The 21,691-nt window shown below is 43.0% G+C and overlaps 1 protein-coding gene across 3 annotated transcripts in view; it reads right to left on the reverse strand.

Moving 5' to 3' along the window:
* IKBKB (inhibitor of nuclear factor kappa B kinase subunit beta) overlaps positions 1 to 18,974 on the reverse strand; it is a 74,658-nt gene extending 55,684 nt beyond the window's left edge. For 2 of the 3 annotated variants that reach the window (XM_019440680.2, XM_019440679.2), the window contains exons 1-2: positions 18,818 to 18,974; positions 18,012 to 18,134 (exon numbers count right to left, since the gene is read on the reverse strand). In XM_019440680.2, the coding sequence (XP_019296225.1) occupies positions 18,012 to 18,116 (105 nt within the window). In that variant the 5' untranslated portion in view covers positions 18,117 to 18,134; positions 18,818 to 18,974. Of the gene's footprint in view, positions 1 to 18,011; positions 18,135 to 18,817 lie in introns of those variants that run through there. The other variant, XM_019440681.2, reaches the window with a different exon arrangement.
* Positions 18,975 to 21,691: the final 2,717 nt, after the last annotated feature.

Here is a 21,691-nt window from a genome sequence, read left to right on the forward strand (position 1 = left end):
CCTGCAGGGAGAACCTCCCCAACAGCCTTAAGTACTGGGGGAGAGCCACAGCCTGCATGATGGCTACAGGAAATCCCTCAACAAGAAAGATTTTAGAACGGTAGCAAAATTCTACTATTTGCCCAACTGAAGGATATTCTAGAGGCCCTGACAGTCCATTTTGTCAGTTTTGCCATTTTATGAAAATGCATATTGAAAAGAACCATAATTCTTGTAAGTGCAGCGATTCATATGACGCTGAATGGGACTTAAGACACATGGAAAACTGTAGCAAGATCTCCTGGTGTGCACGTGGCTGTCCTTAGGGCAGCAGAACTGCATCGCGGCCACACATTTACCAAACTGGCAATGACCCTGGTGGGAACACAGGCCCACCCAGTAAGAAAACGAAAAATGGAAGTCTCCAAACATGAGCAGAAATTGTTTAACCAAACCACTGTATCACTGATCATTAGATTAATCCCTAAAAGGGATTCAGAAATAAGGTTGAAGCGTCTTCTGACTACAACACCTCCACAATACTCTCTGAAGTTGCTTCTGTCAAATGCCACTACTGCTGTGGTTAAGCTGTGTGTTGTGCAGTTACCTCACCTGCCTAGTTTTTTTTTTTGTTTGTTTGTTTGTTTGTTTTTTAACAGCGCTATTGAAATATAATTGACATACCACACAATTCATCCATTTAAAGTATGCAGTGTAACAGTTTGGGGTATGGTCATAGTAGTACAACTAAAACCACAATCAATTTCATCCCCCAAGGAAATCTTATACCCATGAGCAGTCACTCTCCATTTTCCCCCAGCCCTTTGAGCAAGTACAACCACGAATCTACCTTTTATCTCTATAGATTTGCTTGCTCTGAACATTTCATATAAATGGTATCACACAATACGTGGTCTTTTGTGATGGCTTCTTTCACTTTGCAACAACAAACACTCCTTGGTGCCGCCTATGGTAGCAGACATGGATAACCAGATTCTGCTGCATTATTCACACGTAGCTATTAGACCCTGATCTTTGGTCTAGATCCCGAGGTACTCTGAAGAAGAGCTCACCTCTTTGAAAACTCGTAAATCCTATTGTTACTGAACAAATTAGTACAGTTGTACAAGTGCACTTGGGTAGAAATCCATCTAATACTTTTCATTAGGGAACATGTGAAATTCCATTTCTTCAATCAATGTACAGACTGTATTATATCTCACAAAATGTTATACTCTCTACATCATGAACTTCCTGGTTTCTCTGTCTGTTCTCAAACTGATTTCAATTTATTTTCAAGTGTCACTTCCCCTTAGCATGGAGACTCAAACATTTTTGCCCAGTTCTACAGTAACTTCATCAACAGAAGTGCTGACATGCCATTAGAGATGCTTGATTCTGGTGATGTGGGATCCCCATGGAAACTGAGAGTGGAATGCACCCCAGTTCTACAAATGATGGGCCAAATGTAAAACAAGGGAATAATGCTGAGGGAGTCCATTTAGCATGTAATGTTTTGATGGACAGTCTGATAAGTAACAGTTTAGTAGAAGATTTGCAATTCATGGTTTGTTACCACAGAATGACTCAGAGTTTAAATCAAGATATTTAAGGGAAGGGGCCAACATGGTGGAGAAGTAGGGGGATCTGGAGTTCCCTTGTCTGTCAAAAAAAGCAGTGTTGAGGCCAAAGGACTTTGAACTTCAAGAGTCCGGGTGGTGAAGTGACAGAGACGCTTCCAGGGACCCACCGGGACAACCTACCGGGCCATACGTGCGTGATTGTGAACTGGGAGAGATAAAATGAACAGAGGAGAGGGATCTCCTCCTGCAGAGAGACAAAGGGAAAAGAAAGAGAGGCTGGGGAAGCATAGGACTATATCTGGACAAGAGAAAACCATGGACCGGGACAGAGAGAGCCCTAACTGCAGGGCTTTCGCTGGATGGGATGGGCTGCCCTGTTCATGCGCCTGGGGAGGAGGGGAGCCAGCCCCAGGCTTGGTAACTAGTTCAGAGTGCAGTCCGCAGTGGGAGAAAGCAATCCCCTCCCTAGAGTGCTGTGGGAAGTATATATCCGCTCAAAGGAGCAGCACTTCCCCAAAACTGGGGTGGACGGAATGGGAACCTTAAAGACATTGGGGTTTAAGTCCCAGCTGGGAGCCAGGGAGTCATGGAGGTCGGTGGAGCAGGACAAACTGCCTCGTTTGCACCCCTGGCACAGTGAGGACGGCTCGAACAGAGTGCTTTGGGATACCAAGTCCGGGTAGGAGACATTGGGGTATCGCCATTTTTCTCTCCACCACCACCAAGGCAGGGCTTCAGGGATTGGACAGCAGGACGGCAGTGGAGGCAGGATTCGCCTACACCAAACCACACCCCTCCACGATGGGTAACTGCGTATCTACTGGAGATAGATGCTGTGGAACCAGATGGACCCTTCCTCCAGGCCAGCGCTGTTGCATTGCCTAGTTTAATTCTTGCACAATTCTTATTATATAGATATATTCTTCTTTCCTTTTCTCCTTCTTATGTCTTCCCTCCTCTAGTCTGGTTACTTTGGTTGTTGGTTTGTTTAAGCAGACATACTTAATCCATTCTCTTGATACATGTTCTACACCTCCTTCTTTATTTTCCTTTCTCTCACTCTGGATTAAGCCGTATAGTTTCTGTCTGGTCAATTTTTATTTTATTTTATTTTTCCCCTGCCCCTGTCACTTCTCTCTTTGTATAGAATAAGACCTCTTTCATCAACAACACCTCCACCCTGCTGTTTACTTGTAGCTGGTGTTTCTGTGTTTTTGTTTGTTTGTGTGTTTGCTTGTTTTTGTTCTGTTTTTGTTTATTTGTTTTCCTTTCCAGGGCTACTTCAATGAACAAATCAAAGCACACCTGGTGGAGGGTCCAAAACATCACTACGAGTAGGGTGATAAAGTAACCAAAGTCACAACAACAGAGGGCAAGTAACACTTTCCAAAAAACACCCCCTGAAGGGCCAGGCCCTGGACAGTGTATGACCTGTCTTTAATAAAGTAGTGCTCACAGGTGCAGGACACATAACAAGCTTTTAAAACTTATAAGGGACAGAAAACTAGTCAAAATGACGAAATGGAAGAATTCTCCTCAAAAGAAATTCCAGGAAGAAATGACAGCTAAAGAACTGATCAAAACAGATATAAACAATACAATTGAACAAGAATTTAGAACATAGTCATAAGATTAATCGCTGGGCTTGAAAAAAGCATAGAAGACAGCAAAAATCTATTGCTGCAGAGATCGAGGAACTAAAAAATAGTCATGATGAATTTGAAAATGCTACAAATGAGGTGCAAAATAAACTAGAGGTGGTGACAGTGAGGACTGAAGAGGCAGAGGGGAGATTAAGTGTAATAGAAGATAAAATTATGTAAAAAGATGAAGCTGAGAAAAAGAGGGATAAAAAATTCTGGACCACAGGAGAGAATTAGAGAACTGAGTGATTCAATGAAATGGAACAATATCCATATCATGGGAGTGCCAGAAGAAGTGAGAGAAAAGGGACGAAGGTGTACTTGAACAAATCATAGATGAGAACTCCCCCAATTTGGGGAAGGAAACAGACATTGATATCCAGGAGGCACAGAGAACTCTCTTCAGACATAACTGAATTGATCTTCTACATGACATATCATAGTGAAACTGACAAAATACAAAGAGAAAGAGAGAATTCTGAAAGTAGCTAGGGATAAACAGACCTTAACCTACAAGGGTAGACACATAAGGGGAGTAGCAGACCTATCTACTGAAAATTGACAGGCCAGGAGAGGCAGGAAATTTTCAATGTGCTGAATAGGAAAAACATGCAGCCAAGAATCCTTTATCCAGCAAGCCTGTCATTCAGAATAGAAGGAAGGATGAAGGTTTCCCAGACAAACAAAAATTGAAGGAATTCATCACCACTAAATCAGCCCTACAAGAGATCCTAAGGGGGACTCTATGAATGGAACGTTGCAAAGATCACAAAGGACCAGGGACATCACTACAAGCATAAAACCTACAGATAACACAATGACTCTTAATCCATATCTTTCAATAATAACACTGAATGTAAATGGACTAAATGCTCTAATCAAAAGACAGAGGGAATCAGAATAGATTAAAAAAACCAAAAAACAAAAAACAAGACCCATCTATTTGCTGTCTACAAGAGACCCATTTTAGACCTGAGGACACCTTCAGATTGAAAGTGAGGGGATGGAGAACCAACTATCATGCTACTGGAAGTCAAAAGAAAGGTGGAATAGCCATACTTATATCAGACAAACTAGATTTTAAACTAAAGATTTTAAACAAGAGATGAAGAAGGACATTATATCATAATTACAGGGTCTATCCATCAAGAAAAGCTAACAATTATAAATGTTTATACACCATATTTGGAAGCACCAAAATATATAAAACAACCACAAACATAAGCAATCTTATTGGTAAGAATGTGGTAATTGCAGGAAAATTTAATACTCCATGTACAACAATAGACAGATCATCTAGACAGAAAGTAAATAAAGAAACAATGGCCCTGAATGATACACTGGACCAGATGGACTTGATAGATATATTAAGAACTTTGCATCTCAAAGCAGCAGAATACACATTCTTCTCGAGTGCACATGGAACATTCTCCAAGATAGATCACCTACATACTGGGTCACAAAACAGCCCTCAATAAATATAAAAGAATTGAGATCATACCATGCACACTTTCAGATCACAATGCTATGAAACCTGAAATCAACCAAAGGAAAAAGTTTGGAAAAACCTCCCAGTGCATGGAGGGTAAAGAACATCTTACTAAAGAACAAATGGGTCAACCAGACAAAGAAGAAATTAAAAAATATATGGAAACAAATGAAAATGAAAATACAACAGTCCAAACCCTTTGGGATGCAACAAAGGCAGTCCTAAGAGGAAAATATATTGCAATCCAGGCCTATCCAGGACTATCTCAAGAAACAAACAAAAAATCCCAAATACAAAATCTAATAGCACACCTAAAGGAACTAAGAAGCAGAACAACAAAGAAACCCCAAAGCCAGCAGAAGAAGATAAATAATAAAGATCAGAGCAGAAATAAACAATATAAAATACAAAAAAAACCAAAAAAACCAAAAAACCCAAACCCAATAGAACAGATTAATGAAACTAAGAGTTGGTTTTTTGAAAAAATAAACAAAATTGATAAACCCCTAGCCAGACTTCTCAAAAAGAAGAGAGGACCCAAACACATAAAATCATGAATGAAAATGGATTTATTACAACCAATCCCTCAGAAATACAAGCAATTATCAGAGAATACTATGAAAAGTTATATGCCAACAAACTGGACAACCTGAAAGAAATGGACAAATTCCCAGACACCCACACACTACCAAAAGTCAAACAGGAAGAAATAGAAAATTTGAACAGACCCATAACTAGTGAAGAAATGGAATCAGTTATCAAAAATCTCCCAACAAATAAGAGTTCTGGGTCAGATGGCTTCCCAGGGGAATTCTACCAGACATTTAAAGCAGAGTTAATACCTGTCTTTCTCAAGCTGTTCCAAAAAGTAGAAATGGAAAGAAAACTTCCAGACTCATTATATGAAGCCAGCATTACCTTGATTCCCAAACCAGAGACCCCACAAAAAAGGAGAACTATAGGCCAATATCCCTGATGAATATGGATGTAAAAGTTCTCAACAAGATATTAGCAAATAAAATTCAACAGCATATAAAAAGAATTATTCACCATGATCAAGTGGGATCCATTTCTGGGCTGCAGGGCAATATTCACAAATCAATCAATGTGATACATCACATTAATACAAGAAAGAATAAGAACCATATGATCCTGTCAATAGATGAAGAAAACACATTTGACAAAATACAACATCCTTTTTTAATAAAAACCCTCAAGAAAGTCAGGATAGAAGGAACATACTTAAATATCATAAAACCCATATATGAAAAGCTCACAGCTAATATCATCCTCAATGGGGAAAAACTGAGAGCTTTCCCCCTGAGATCAGGAACACGACAGGGATGTCCAGTTTCACCACTGTTGTTTAACATAGTGTTGGAAGTCCGAGACTCAGCAGTCAGACAACAAATGAAATAAACGACATCAAAATTGGCAAAGAAATCAAACTTTCACTTTTCGCAGACGACATGATACTCTACATGAAAAACCCAAAAGACTCCACCAAAAGACCACTAGAACTGATATACCAATTCAGCAAAGTCACAGGGTACAAAATCAATGTACAGAAGTCGGTTGCATTTTTATACACCAATAATGAAGCAACAGAAAGAGAAATAAACTGATCCCATTTACAACTGCACCAAGGAACCATAAAATACCTAGGAATAAACCTAACCAAATATGTAAAAAATCTGTATGCTGAAAACAATGGAAAATTTATGAAGGAAATTGAAGAAGACACAAAGAAATGGAAAAACATTCCATGCTCATGGATTGGAAGAATAAATATTGTTAAAATGTCAATACTACTCAAAGCAATCTACACATTCAATGCAATCCCAATCAAAATTGCACCAGCATTCTTCTCGAAGCTAGAACAAACCTAAAATTTCTATGGAACCACAAAAGACCCCGAATAGCTAAAGTAATATTGAAGAAAACCAAAGCTGTAGGCATCACAATCCCAGACTTTAGCCTCTACAACAAAGCTGTAATCATTAAGACAGTATGGTACTGGCACAAAAACAGACACATAGACCAATGGAATAGAATAGAGAACCCAGAATTGAACCTACAAATGTATCGCCAACTAATTTTTGACAAAGCAGGAAAGAGTATCCAATGGAAAAAAGACAGTCTCTTTAGCAAATGGTGCTGGGAGAACTGGACAGCAACATGCAGAAGAATGAAACTAGACCAGTTTCTTACACCATACACAAAAATAAACTCAAAATGGGTGAAAAACCTAAATGTGAGACAGGAAACCATCAAAACCCTAGAGGAGAAATCAGGCAACAACCTCTTTGACCTCAGTCACAGGAATTTCTTGCTCAACACATCTCCAAAGGCAAGAGAATTAAAAGCAAAAATGAACTATTGGGACCTCATCAATATAAAAAGTTTCTGCACTGCAAAGGGAACAATCAGCAAAACTAAAAGGCAACCGACGGAATGGGAAAAGACATTTATTTGCAAATGACATATCAGATAAAGGGTTAGTACCCAAAATCTACAAAGAACTTATCAAACTCAACACACAAAAAACAAACAATCCAGTGAAGAAATGGGCAGAAGACATGAATAGACACTTCTCCAAAGAAGACATCCAGATGGCCAACAGACACATGAAGAGATGCTCAATGTCACTCATCATCAGGAAAATACAAATCAAAACCACGCTGAGATACCACCTCACACCAGTCAGAGTGGCTAAAATGAACAACTCAGGAAACAACAGATGCTGGTGAGGGTGTGGAAAAATGGGAACCCTCTTGCACTGTTGGTGGGAATGCAAACTTGTGCAACCACTCTGGAAGACAGTGTGGAGGTTCCTCAAAAAATTAAAAATATATCTACCCTATGACCCAGCAATAACACTGCTAGCAATTCACCCAAACAGGAGTGCTGATTCATAAGGATACATGTACCCCAATGTTTACAGCAGCGCTTTCAACAATAGCCAAATTATGGAAAGAGCCTAAGTGTCCATCAACTGATGAATGGATAAAGAAGATGTGGTTTATGTATACAGTGGAATACTACGTGGCAATGAGAAAGAATGAAATCATGCCATTTGCAGCAACATGGATGGAAATGGAAGATATTATGCTGAGTGAAATAAGTCAGTTAGAGAAGGGCAGATATCACATGTTTTCACTCATATGTGGATCTTGAGATACTAACAGAAGACCATGGGGGAAGGGAAGGGGAAAAAATAGTTACAAACAGAGGGAAGGCAAACCATAAGAGACTCTTAAATACAGAGAACAAACTGAGAATGGATGGCGGGGGTGGGGAGGGAAAATGAGTGATGGGCATTGAGGAGGGCACTTGTTGGGATGAGCACTGGGTGTTGTATGTAAGCAATGAACCATGGCAATCTACCCCAAAAACTAAGAACACACTTTACATACTGTATATTAGCCAATTTGATAATAAATTATATTAAAAATAAATAATAAATAATTCAAGATATTTAAAGATCTGCACCTATATTAACTTCAACATACAGAGCAACATGTTAGTTAAAAAAAAAAAAAAAATTTAACGTTTATTTATTTTTGAGAGACAAGAGACATAGTGTGAGTGGGGGAGGGGCAGAGAGAGAGGGAGACACAGAATCCGACACACAGAGCCCGATGCAGGGCTCAAACTCACAAACTGTGAGATCATGACCTGAGCCGAAGTTGGACACTTAACTGACTGAGCCACCCAGGCGCTACTATTAACAAATTGCCACGAACTTAGTTTTTTTACTGCTACTATCAACAAAATGCCATGGACTTAGCAGCTTAAAACAACATAGATTTTGGGGCGCCTGGGTGGCGCAGTCGGTTAAGCGTCCGACTTCAGCCAGGTCACGATCTCGCGGTCCGTGAGTTCGAGCCCCGCGTCAGGCTCTGGGCTGATGGCTCGGAGCCTGGAGCCTGTTTCCGATTCTGTGTCTCCCTCTCTCTCTGCCCCTCCCCCGTTCATGCTCTGTCTCTCTCTGTCCCAAAAATAAATAAAAAATGTTGAAAAAAAAAAAATTAAAAAAAAAAAAAAAAAAACAACATAGATTTATTTCCTTACACTTCTGGAGGTCACAAGTCTGGCACACATCTCACTGGGCTGAAATCAAGATGTCATCAGGGTTGTGCTCTTTTCTGGAAGCTTTAGGGGAGAATAAATTTCCTTGACCTTTCTAGCTTCTAGAAGTTGCCTGCATTCCTTGGCTCCTGGCCCCTCCCTCCATCCTCAAAGCCAGCAAGGACCAGTTGACTCTGTCACATTGCATCACTTTGCCACCGACTCTCCTGCCTCTCTCCTCCACTTTTAAGCCCCCTGTGATTACACTGGGATGACCTAGATAATCCAGGATAATTTTCCCATATCACGTCAGCCCATCAACAACCTTAATTCCCCTTTGCCATGGTAACTTACCATATTCACAGGTCCAGGGGATTAGGATACAGACATCTTCGGGAGGAGTTATTCTGCCTACCACAAACAGTATGCTTCCTTCATAAAACTGATAAATACATCAAACCCCAAAGGCAGATTTATTAAGTGATTTAGAAAACATTTCAGGTAACCTATCTATACATTGGATAATTGTACATAACTGCAGTCTTCAAACACAAACATTGGAACTAACACACAACTGTCACCTGGCCCGACCCAGAGTCCAGAAATAGATTTTGATATTGAAGACTGATATTAAAGATTGAAGATTTGATTTGACATTGGCCTCAACATCCTAATTCAAACTAGACAGTGAACTTAGCAATATGAATACTGAACACATTGTGGAATAATTGGGCATAGAGAGCAGAATGCAGTTTCTATTTGTGGACAGCTCAGTTTAGTCCTATGGTGGCAGGGGAAATCCTAAATTCCTAGGCTTGGGAATGTCCCATACAGACACAGACACACTTAAACTTTCTTACACAGTGGCTCTCTAAGCAGTATTCTAAAACATTCCAGTTTTCTATGTGTTATACTTCATTTGAGACAAAAAAACAGACTGACTTTCTGTTGCTAAGAACATACCTGTTCTAGAAAGCAAAATTCAACTCAACAGTTTAGAAACAGACTAAAAATACTATTTTTGAAACCCTGGGAAGCTTGTTCTTCACTAGCAATGGAACTCAAAGAGCAGTGGATGACTATCTTTATTTGGGTTGGAGCTTTCTAGAGTCTTAGCTCAGTCCTGTGGAAAACTAGACTTGGCCCAAACCATGTCAGCATCCACCTTCTGGTAAATGGATTCCTCAGGGCAAAATTTAAAATTGATTCGTATTTTGAGAAAATGGAGAAAGGTGTCAACAGTGTTACCCATGTTGAATGCAGTTTATTATGAAGGTCCCTCAAGTCTGTGAATCTTGTGCACATGGAAACATAAAACGTGGCAGAATGGGGTGTAGGATGAAGTGAAGGGGAGGAAAGCACTTCCTCAGATGGCTGAGAGCTACCAAAAGGTGTGACAGTACAAGTGAGCTGAAGGCCAGTCTATACAGGAGCTGGCCCAGCTTCCCAAAGTTAGCCTTCTTCTCATGACTAGGGGAACTCACAGGAAGCCAAAGCGTACATTCTAACCCTTAGCTCAGAAAGGTGCCTCTTGTTACCATGGCAACCATCCAACAGGCCTTTGTGGTAAAAGGGGGTAATCAGTAATAACCAACTCATTCCTTCTCAGGCCCTGCCCTCCAAGATGAATGCTTCAGAAAGAAAGTACAAAGCTAGGCCTAGAGAGATCCTAGGGACAGAACCCAGGCCTGAGAGTTAAAAGGTCTGGCTGCAGCTTCAGCCCTGACTCAACCATGCTGACCCATCTATGCTGAGAAGGTTCTGAGTTCAACCCATTCCCTTTGGTGTAAACACCCAACGGACATAGTGGCCTCCAAACTCACCCACAGGGGCTTGAGGGGTGAGACAAGTCAAGGTGTAATTCCCTCATCCTTCACCTGGTAAATGTGTGACATTGAGTCCATTAGTTAAGCTTCTAGGTCTTTATCCATAAGAAGAGGACTCTATCCCTCAGTCAAAACAAGATGGAGTGTCTGATACAGACTGAGCCTTAAGTCAATTAAGTAGCATGATTTCCTTTCTCTGGTCCCATGTAGATGTTACTCTACCTATTTGATTTGTCTTCTTTTCAGACTATTCCAGTCTATCTCCTTCAAGATTCTGCTCAAGTTCCATTTCCTCAAGAAGCCTTCCCTCTTCCCTGAGCATTCAAGAGATAATATGGATAAAGCATCTAGCACAGCTGGCACAGGACACTCTCAATAAATAGCAGCCACTTTTTCTACACAACTTGGTGCTTATATTTAGACTCTCTTAGTATATAGCTAAGTATTCACTTTACCTCTTCCATAAGAGCATAAGCACACTGAAGACAAGGTCATTTCTTTTTTCCCCTGATGGAGCTTAGGTCACTGCTACATAAATTCTTAGTGAACTCACTGAAGTCTTTAAGACTTCAATACACACACATAGGGGCACCTGGGTGGCTCAGGTGGTTGAGCATCCAACTTCGGCTCGGGTCATGATCTCGCTGTTTGTGGGTTTGAGCCCTGAGTTGGGCTGCCTACTGTCAGTGCGGAGCCCACTTCCAATCCTCTGTCCCCCTCTCTCTGTGCCCCTCCACCACGCTCTGTCTCTCTCTCAAAAATAAACTTAAAAAAAACAAAAACACACACATAAGCTGAAGTGAGTTTAATCTTGTCCAGTGAGGAGACAAGTAAAAGGCAGTACTACTTCATAAACGTGGTAAAAACACCTTACCTTTTATATCTTTATAACAGCCAGTGCATACATTACCTCATGTCATCTTCACAGGCATCCTTTGGGACCCCAGGTAGCACTTCCCAGTCTCTTTCCCAGCAATGTGCACAGATAATATATTTATTTACAAGGCACCCTGGGACATTCCCAGATGCTTCCAGAGAGCAGCTGCCCTATTTCATGCCCAGACACACTGAGAGCCAAGGAGCTCAATATCTTAGCATCCTCAAAAATCCATGGGAGGAAGTTGTGGCCCAAAGTCATGAAGCCAGCAAGTAACAGAGCCAGGACTGGAACCCAGGTATGTGTGACTGGGAGTCATGTGGCTTTTCCCCTTTAGTCCCAGAAGTGCTACAGGCTCAGGTCATTCCAGTCATCTCTTTTTCTTCTTCCTCTGTATTTAACAAAGGTCTTATTGAAAATATCAGCCTCTCTAGACTACTGATAAATGGTTTGTGCTGACCCTCAAACTGAGGCTCAAGGAGTATAGACACAGCAAGGACTGCCAACGCCCATGCTTGGTGACAAAATCCAAAAACTCAGGGAAACAAGGGTAGGAATATTTGATATACTGCCCTGCCTCACTAAGAAATAATTCATCTTAGAGTTCTCTGTTAAACAAGAAAGTTTTATTCATGTTGTCCTCCAAAGGAGGGTTTTTTCCTGTAGTATTTCAAAATGGTTTAGACTGATTGTAGAGAACTGACAATGTCCCTAGGCTTGGATCACCCACCATGGCAAAGCCACAAGCCACAGCGGAGAAGGCAGGAGGCTGGGAACTGAATAGATGTAGGTTCAGATTCAGCTCCTTCACTTACTAGCTTAGGCTCTGTAGGTGAATGACCTAACCTCTTTGTGCTTCAATTTTCTCAGTAATAAACAGGAATAAAGACAACAGTTCTTGGGGCACGTGCTGGCTCAGTCACAGGAGCCCCACGAACATGATCTCGGGGTCATGAATTCAAGCCCCATGTTGTGTGTAGAGATTACTTAAATAAATAAACTTTAGGAAAAAAAAGCAACAGTTCTACCTTTAGGGCTATTGTGTGGACAGGAGATAAAGCATGTAAAATACCTAGCCCAATGCTGCCACAGGGTAAGTTCTCGATAAATGATGGGTCTGAGTATTAGGCATCACATATGTGACTAGGGACACCAACAGACTCTTTTATGCAATTTCTCTTGTGATAAACTAAAAAGTCTCTCTTTTATACACAAGATAAAGTATACAGAGTATGCAGAAACGTACATGGCTGCAAAGTGTAATCACGATACCAGACTGGAGTTAAATATCAAAACCACCCTACCCAGAGGCTTTCTTCGAGAGGCTCTGAACACAGGGGCAGCCACCAGAGAACACACTATTCATGGTCATCAACTAAAGAGTCTCCTGAGCGCCCACAGCAGCCTTAAGGATTTCACCACCCGAGGATCCACGCAGGAGGATGATGGAGAGCTTCCAGGATGGAGCCAGGCTCACTACGTATTTGTGAGAGTGGACTCCTCCTACCCTCTCAGCCCTCGCTTGCTATTCCACCGATAAGTCCTGCCGACTTTACCCATCACACAGCTCTCAGATCTGCCCACTTCTCTCCATCTCCACCATCATCAGCCCAGTCCAATCTCTCACCTGGACTCCTCCAAAAGCCCCCTAACTGGTGTCCCCACGTGACAGGGTAGTGCCGGTAGTGTCCTAGGACCAGCTCTTCTGAGGGCGGATTGTTAAATATTAAGGAATTCAGTGAGACCTGCTTATTAAGTTGTCAGTGGCTTGAAACAAGTCACAGCGGGGGTAGTTACCCTGTGGAAACTGGTAAACACTACGAATTGGGACGTTGTTCTCAGAGAGCCGATGTCCCAGCACACCACTGCCTGGGCCCCTTCCAGTCAGAGTGGAGCCCCCTCCAACAGCTTCCTGGTGCCCTTCAGATAAAAACAAAAGCACATCTCACTGTCACCATCTACACCCCAGCCTCCCTTGCACCTGGCTCCCCTTGTCCTCCCTTCTGGTCATGCTGGTCTTTCAGTCCCACCGGCTAGCCTAGATCTGCCCCCTTCACAGGGGTTCTGAATAGGCTGCTCCCTCTGCCTGGGTCCCTCCTCCCACTTTCTCAGCCCAGCTAACTTCTACCAATAACTCAGGTCTCTGCTTAAACGCCACTTCCTTGAAGAAGCCTACCCCAACCTCCTGACGGATTCCACCCTCTGGTATAAGGTATCACTGCTCTGGGCCCCTCTCCCGTGTCACACCTATGAGAGTCGGGAGTTTACATTTATAATTATTGATTAATGGCTCTTTCCCTTTTCCAAAAAGATCTTTACAGAAAGTGAATTATTTTATGCACCCCAAACATGTATAATGTAAAGAAATTGCTATGGGGGAACTGAAAGAAAGCCACAGCCAGACAGGGCCCTGGCTGACCAGGAACTTAGAGCCTTGACAAGACACATTCCTACACACAGATGAAGAGGCAGTGTATGAAGCATGCCAAGTGGAGCTGAAGGCATTCAATGGAAGAACTAATTTCCACTGCATGAATAAATATGCGGCAAGTTTATGGAGGAGGTGGTCTGGAGCTGATCCTGGAGGAATGGCCAGAATTATGTACAGCTGTCCAGGAGACAGAGGCCTATTCCAGAGAGGGCTCAGCCAACCATCTTGTTGGGAGCCAATAAGAGGAGGTGATGCTACAAAGACAGGGTAAGGCCAGACTGTGAAGAGGCCTCAAACAGCAGACTGGGGAGTTTGGCTTTGGCTTTTATAAAACAGAGAACAATAAAAATAAATTAAAAAAGAACAACCATAAACAAAATGAAAAGGCAACCTAGGGAGAAGATATTTGCCAATGATATATTCAATAAGGGGCGAATATCCAAAATGTAAAAAGAACTTACACAACTCAACATCAAAAAGCGTGATAATCCCGTTAAAAAATGGGCAGAAGACAGGTGAAAACATTTTTCCGAAGAAGACATACAGATGACCCGCAGAAGCATGAGAAGATGTTCAACATCACTCATCATCAGGGAAATGCAAATCAAAACCACAATGAGATAGCATCTTACACCTGTCAGAATGGCTACCATCAAAAAGACAATAAATAACAGGTGCTGACAAAGATGTGGAAAAAGGGAACCCTCATGCACTGTTGGTAGGAATGTAAATTGGTACAGCCACAGTGGAAAACAGTAGGAAGGTTCCTCAAAAACTTAAAAATAGAATACTATTATGATCCGGTAATTTTACTGCTATGTGTTTAATCAAAGGAAACAAAACACTAATTTGAAAACACTAAAAATGCACCCCTGTGTTTACTGCAGAATTATTTACAACAGCCAACACAGTGAAGCAACCCAAGTTTCCATCAATAGAGGAATGGATAAAGAATATTATTCAGCCATAAAAAGAATGAAATCTTGCCATTCATGACAACGTGGATGGATGTAAAGGGTATTACGCTAAGTGAAATAAGTTAGAAGAAAGAAAGGTCATACGATTTCACTTCATGTGGAATCTAAACAAAACGAATAAGCAAAAAAAGGAGAAACAGACTCATAAACACAGAAAACTGGTGGTTGCCAGAGGGGAAGGAGTTGGGGGATGGGCGAAATAGGTGAAGGGGAGTAAGAGATACAAACTTTCAGTTGTACAATAAATCTTGGGGATGAAAAGTACAGCATTGTATATATATATACACATAGTCAATAATACTGTGATAACATTGTTTGGTGACAGATGGTAACTATATCTATCATGGTGAGCACTGTATAATGTACAGAATCACCAAATCACTATGTTGTACACCTAAAACTATTATAACAATGTATGCCAACTATACTTCAATTAAACATTAAGTAAAAATGAAAAACAAATTAATTTTTTGAACAGGGGAAGGAACTTGAAAGTAGTAATTTTAGAAGACTAATCCATACACATACACACACATTTACACATTTTCAGGCCCATATCTATAAAGCCAGGAACAAATTCCAACTGACAATAGCTTTCCAAACTCATGGAGCAGATGGAGGCCATTTTGAGCTAGAGATGACAGACACATGGCACATCTGGACACAACTCCTTTCGAGGGAAACCAAACATCTCTAGTTCAGCTGCTGCAAGATACTTGCTGTAGTCAAGAATCCAAAAGCCTTGGCCTGTCTAGAGCAGCCCAGCCCAGCCCAGGTATCTATGGGCCACAGAACAGTCTGAGTCTTCTGTTGTAATGTTAAGTCCGTAGCTATACTCAGACCAGAATATATTTGAGCCAGTTGTGATTCTTTTTTTTTTATTCTTTTTTTAAATTTATTTTTGAGAGAGAAAGACAGAGTACAAGCGGGGGAGGGGCAGAGAGGGAGAGGGAGACACAGAATCCAAAGCAGGCCCCAGGCTCTGAGCTGTCAGCACAGAGCTCAACGCAGGGCTCAAACTTGTGAACCATGAGATCATGACCTGAGCTGAAGCTGGATGCTTAACCAGACTGAGCCATGCAGGCGCCCCAAGCCAGTTGTGTTTCTAAGGCCCCCTCAGCCAGAGGGTTTGCTGGAATTCTGGTTTCCTAGTTGAATGTGGAAATTACCACCTACAGAACTGTACTCTGCCCTCCAGCTCCGACCCCCCACATTCCTCCACGGGTCATTTCATCCACTCAGCTGATAGGACTCAGGCAGGGTTTAGAATGTCTTCCAACTACTGATAAAGGAGGGTGGCTGTCTGGAATGATGCTCTGACATGGCTGGCCAGTAGCCTTGAGGACCCCCACCCCCACCCCCCGGCACTGGCTGCCACAGCAGGCTCCTGGGAAGTGGTGCACAATTTGCCATTCCTTTGGTCCAAAAAAGTGCTCTGCAGCCCCTGATCAAAAAGCTGGTGCCCTCCTTCAAGGACTTCAGGGGTCTGATTTTGGGGTCAGGAAGCTAATTTTAGCTACTTGGTTAAGCTTTTGTTAAGCTTTTCTGATATTAACTTTATAGCACTCTCAAATAATTTTTCAGGTCACGCACATATCACGCATGGTACAGACAGGGGCCTATGGAGGCATGCTGCAGGTTCCAAGTGCCCCGCTTAGGTCGATTATGGATTATAATATCCAATTTCAATAAAATGACTCTCATAAAATGGACAAATGGCTAAAGAAATTCCTGTAGTGAACTTTATTTAGTACATGTAACATCAGCATAAACAAACAGGAATATGGAAGAACTAACACTTCTATGAGAAACTAATTTCAGACACATAAGGAGTAAAAACAATAAGGATCGAATCAGATCTAAAAAGAAATTAGTCCAGGGGCGCCTGGGTGGCTCAGTTGGTTAGGTGTCCGACTTCGACTCAGGTCATGATCTCACAGTTCATGAGTTTGAGCCCCGCGTCAGGCTCTGTGCTGACAGCTCAGAGCCTGGAGCCTGCTTTGGATTCTGTGTCTCCCTCTCTGCCCCTCCCCTGCTCATGCTCTGTCTCTCTCTGTCTCAAAAATAAATACAACATTTAAAAAAATTTTTTTAAGAAATTAGTCCAAATAATTCAAAATTATAAAAATTGTTTGAATTATGGATTTTCCTCCACTATCTCTAATGGTAATTCTTTCATATGGATCTGTATACTGTGTGCTGTGCAGTACTGCAAATACTGGGAAGATGTCATAATTGATACGTATTTAAAATGTTTTTAAATTAATTTTTTAGGGGCGCCTGGGTGGCTCAGTCAGTTAAGCGTCAGACTTCGGCTCAGGTCATGATCTCACGGTTTGTGGGTTCGAGCCCTGCGTAGGGCTCTGTGCTGACAGCTCAGAGCCCGGAGCCTGTTTCAGATTCTGTGTCTTCCTCTCTCTCTGCCCCTCCCCCACTCATGCTCTGTCTCCCTCTGTCTCAAAAATAAAATAAAAACATTAAAAAAAATTTTTTAATTAATTTTTTAAACACTTAAGTATATTTCACTATGCTCATCCTTTAAATTTTTCTATTTTTTTCTATTTTTGTATGTTTTAGAACATGTAATATATTAGTATACAACATATCAGCACATGACAGTATAATGGCAACACAGATCCTAATTTAAAATATATATAATTGAGGGGCGCCTGGGTGGCTCAGTTGGTTAAGCATCCCACTTCAGGGGTTCCAGCCTCACCTCCAGCTCTGTGCTGACAGCTCAGAGCCCAGAGCCTGCTTGGAATTCTGTGTCTCTCTCTCTGCCCCTCCCCCACTGGTGCTGTCTCTCTCTCTCTCTCTCTCTCTCTCTCTCAAAAACAAATATTAAAAAAAACAATAATAAATAAAATATATATAATTGGAGGTGAAAACTTAAAATGTTTACTATTTATTTGGGGGGCATAACCAGTAAAGCTTGGAGACCACTTAGAGTCAGCTCAGCAGCCCTGAAGCCCCTTCCCAGTTCCCCTTTCTCACTCAACAAGTCTATAACCAAAGGTGAGCCCCATTCTCCCACCCAGCACAGTGTTGGGGAGAGGCAATTTGAGGGGAGCCTGTCTTCCCCAGCTCCTACCCCTGGTCGCCCTTGGTTCTTCCCAGCTCCAGAGCCCCTACCTGATTGTGCCATCGAATGACGTTTCCAAATCCCCCTGTCCCAAGTCGTTCTTTCATCTCCCAGGCCCCACATGTCTGGGTTGGCAGCGAAGGTGACCAGCTCATACTGAGGACGTGCTAACTCTGTAAGCAATTTGGTGTGGGGGATAAAAGATTAAGGTTAAGAAAAAATGGAACTCAAAGAGAGGGAGAAGGTAAGAGATACCCTTGCCCTTCAATAAGAGAGAAGAAAAAAACGAGCTGGTTTTCATTTATAAATAAACCATGTTGTCTAGCTTATTTCGGGGTTTTGGTGGCAAACTTGTTTTTCTCACCTTTCCCCCTCCCCCCACCTGGGCTGTTGTAGAAGGAGGCAGGCAGGAAAGTCACTGGAAAGAGAGAATACTCCGCCCCCCCACCCCCACCCCCACCTCGAAAGGGCATCCCAGCCTGGACTCCAGCAAGGGGCGCCCTGCCCCGCGCGCATTCTGTTTAGGGTGGCTGGGACAGAATCTGTTGCTGAGTTTCCCCATGGTCATGGTCACGTGTTGTCTTCACTCAGTCCAAATGAATCACGGCTCTCTCCCAAAGCCACCCACCTCGAAGCGGCCACCTGTACCCACCCCGCCCAGGGCTGCTCTGGACCTCCCAAGTCCAACCCGCACAAGAGAAAGGCTTCTACGACCGGAAAACCCCGACTTTTAAACTCGACAGAAGTTTCTTCAGCAGCCTCAAGTGAAGAGGGAGGTGCCAGCTCGCCGTTGCAGAGGAGACGCAGGGTCTGCAGGTGGCACCAGGGGGTCCCCGCGGCCGCCCAAGGGACTCACCTGTCGTCAGGGACGCAGGGCAGGGGAGCCGCTCCCCGGGGCGGGGGAGGCGGGGCTGAGGTGAAAAAACCGGGGGCTATGGCACCTCCCCAAAGACATTAAAATGCGGGAATCTTAAACCTCCCAGCCCAGCGCGACTTCCTCAAACACTTCCTGCTCTGACGTCACAGAGCACGTGGGCCGCGGCCCGCCCTTAAAGGCGCCGCGGGGGGCGCCAGCCTAGGCCACGCCCCTTGCCCGCGGTCCTAGGCCACGCCACCCGGCAGGACCACGGGGCCCTGACCCAGGTGATTCAAGGGGGGCAGCATATGGCTTCTAGACGGCCCCGGTCGGACTTAGACAGGCATTGCTCCTTGAGATGAAAGAGCGGCCCTGAGATGAACCCGAATACGCCCGCGCCCTCTTTAGACAGTGACTTTAACCTGAAGCGGTTTCTGGGACTGGGGAGATGGGGATTTCCTCCCTGGAGCCCTCCTGGGGTGAACTTGACACGCTTCCTAGACTTCTAACTAGGTGGAATTTCCCGCGCCCCCGCCAGGATTGATTTAGAGAGTGTTTACAAGAATTGCCGCGGGCCTCCTCTCCTCAGGCTGCATCCCCCTTATCTGGAGGATTTTTGGCTCAGTGTCAAGAATGATAAATCGCAGCTGTACTCCCTGGAAATGACAGCCCCCCCACCCCCACCCGCTTAAGAAAAAAATAAAGAAAAAGGGGAAAAAATCTAGTAGTGTTCACACGAAACTGCAGTTTCAGCCGCAGTGATGTAGGGAAATTGTGAGAGAAACTCGCAGCGCTGAGGTTTATGGTTCAACTCCTACCTACTTGACATAAAATAAGGTCTTTGCTATTGAGTTTCTTGGTTCTGTGGAATTATATTATCACACAAAGGTGTGTGTGTGTTGGTTTACTCAAGCAGGAAAAAAATTATTAAAGGAAACATGAAGATAATAGCTCACATTTATAGAGTGCTTACCAAGGGCCAGGCACTGTCTAAACTGTACCTAGAATTCGTCGTTCAGTCCTCAAGGCAATCCTACAAATTGGACAGTAACTGCATTATTGTTAACCCCATTACATGGAAGAGAAAACTGATGCAGGGAGAGGAAAGTATGTCAAAGTCACAGGCCAGTAAGTGGATGAACTGATATTCCAACCCAAGCAGCTAGTTCTTGGGCCCAAGCTTTTACTATTTGGTTAAAAGGGGCATACTAAGAAATTCAAAAGGAGGTAAACTGGATTTTGAATCCTAATATGCTGTTATTGACTACTTTGAGGTTTTAGGGCCAATTATTTTGAGGTTTTAGGGCCAAACATGGGGTGGTAACCACTCTTCTTTAAAACGTGGACAACATTAGGTTGAATCACATGAAATTGTCGTTTTCTTTAATGAAACAAAAACAGTTGTGGGGCGCCTGGATTGCTCAGTTGGTTAAGCGCCTGACTGGTTTCAGCTCAGGTCCTGATCTTGGGGTTTGTGAGTTAGAGCGTGGTGTCGGGCTCCATGGCTGCTTGGGATTCTCTCTCTCCCTTTCTCTCTGCCCCTCTCCAACTCTTTGTCTCTCTCAAAATAACTTTATGTTTTTTAATTTTTTAATGTTTATTTATTTTTGAGAGAGAGAGAGACAGAGTGCAAACAAGGGAGGGACACAGAGAGAGGGAGACACAGAATCCGAAGCAGGCTCCAGGCTCCAAGCTGTCAGCACAGAGCATGCAGGGCTCAAACTCACCATGAGATTATGACCTGAGGGGAAGTCGGACACTCAACTGACTGAGCCACCCATGCCCCCCTCAAAATAAACTATACATTTTTTAAAATTTATTTTTGAGAGAGAGACAGAGCACAAGTGGGGGCGGGGAGGGGGGGCAGAGAGAGAGGAAGACACAGACTCCAAAGCAGGCTCTAGGCTCTGAGCTGTCAGCACAGAGCCGACCTAGGGCCGGAACTCACAAGCCGCGAGATCATGACCTGAGCTGAAGTCGGACGCTTAACCGACTGAGCCACCCAGGGGCCGCAAAATAAATAAACTTTAAAACAAACAAACAAGCAGGGGCGCCTGGGTGGCTCAGTCGGTTTAGTGTCTGACTTCGGCTCAGGTAGTGATCTCACAGTCCAGTCTGTGAGTTCGAGCACTGCATTGGGCTCTGTGCTGACAGCTCCGAGCCTGGACCCTACTTTGGATTCTCTGTCTCGCTCCCTCTCTCTGCCCCTCCCCCACTCATGTTCTGTCTTTCTCTCTCAAAAATAAACATAAACAATTCAAACAAACAACCAAACAAAAAACAAAAACAGTTGAAACAGCAACAAACATAAGTGGTTTCATCCAGTTCAGCCTAAGAGTCACTGGAGGACAGGAGGGCACACAAGTCAGAGAAAGGAATCAGCAGGGTTATTGTAGACAGAGGAGTTCATGGCCATATTTATGCCTGACACAGAGGACACTCGTGTCTGCACATACATCAACCCAAACAGATGAGATGGGTCATTGGTACCCAGGGCCACCTGGTATTTCTCAATTTACCCTATCCTCACTGCTAATTGGCACATTCAGTTTCAAAGCAAGAAGAGAAATAGACATAAGTAAATAGCTGTAAAGCATTCTAAGTGCAATATAAGTTTTTATTTAATACATAAAACATTTATTGAACACCTATATATGCTGGCTCTATGTAAAGTCTATTTCCTATATGACATCATAAAATAATTTCTCTTCTGTCCTGTCACTTCTGCAAATCACTGTCTATGAGAAACTTTGCAGATCCACAGATCTGCAAAAATTTATTCTGCATCATTATAATTTAAGAGTTCTAGGGGTCCCTGGCTGGCTCAGTCAGTGGAGCATGTGACTCTTGATCTCAGGGCTGTGAGTTTGGGCC

This window comes from Panthera pardus, unplaced genomic scaffold (genome assembly GCF_024362965.1).
Source record: "Panthera pardus isolate Hobbes unplaced genomic scaffold, ASM2436296v1 HiC_scaffold_13, whole genome shotgun sequence".
Taxonomy (NCBI): Eukaryota; Metazoa; Chordata; class Mammalia; order Carnivora; family Felidae; genus Panthera; species Panthera pardus.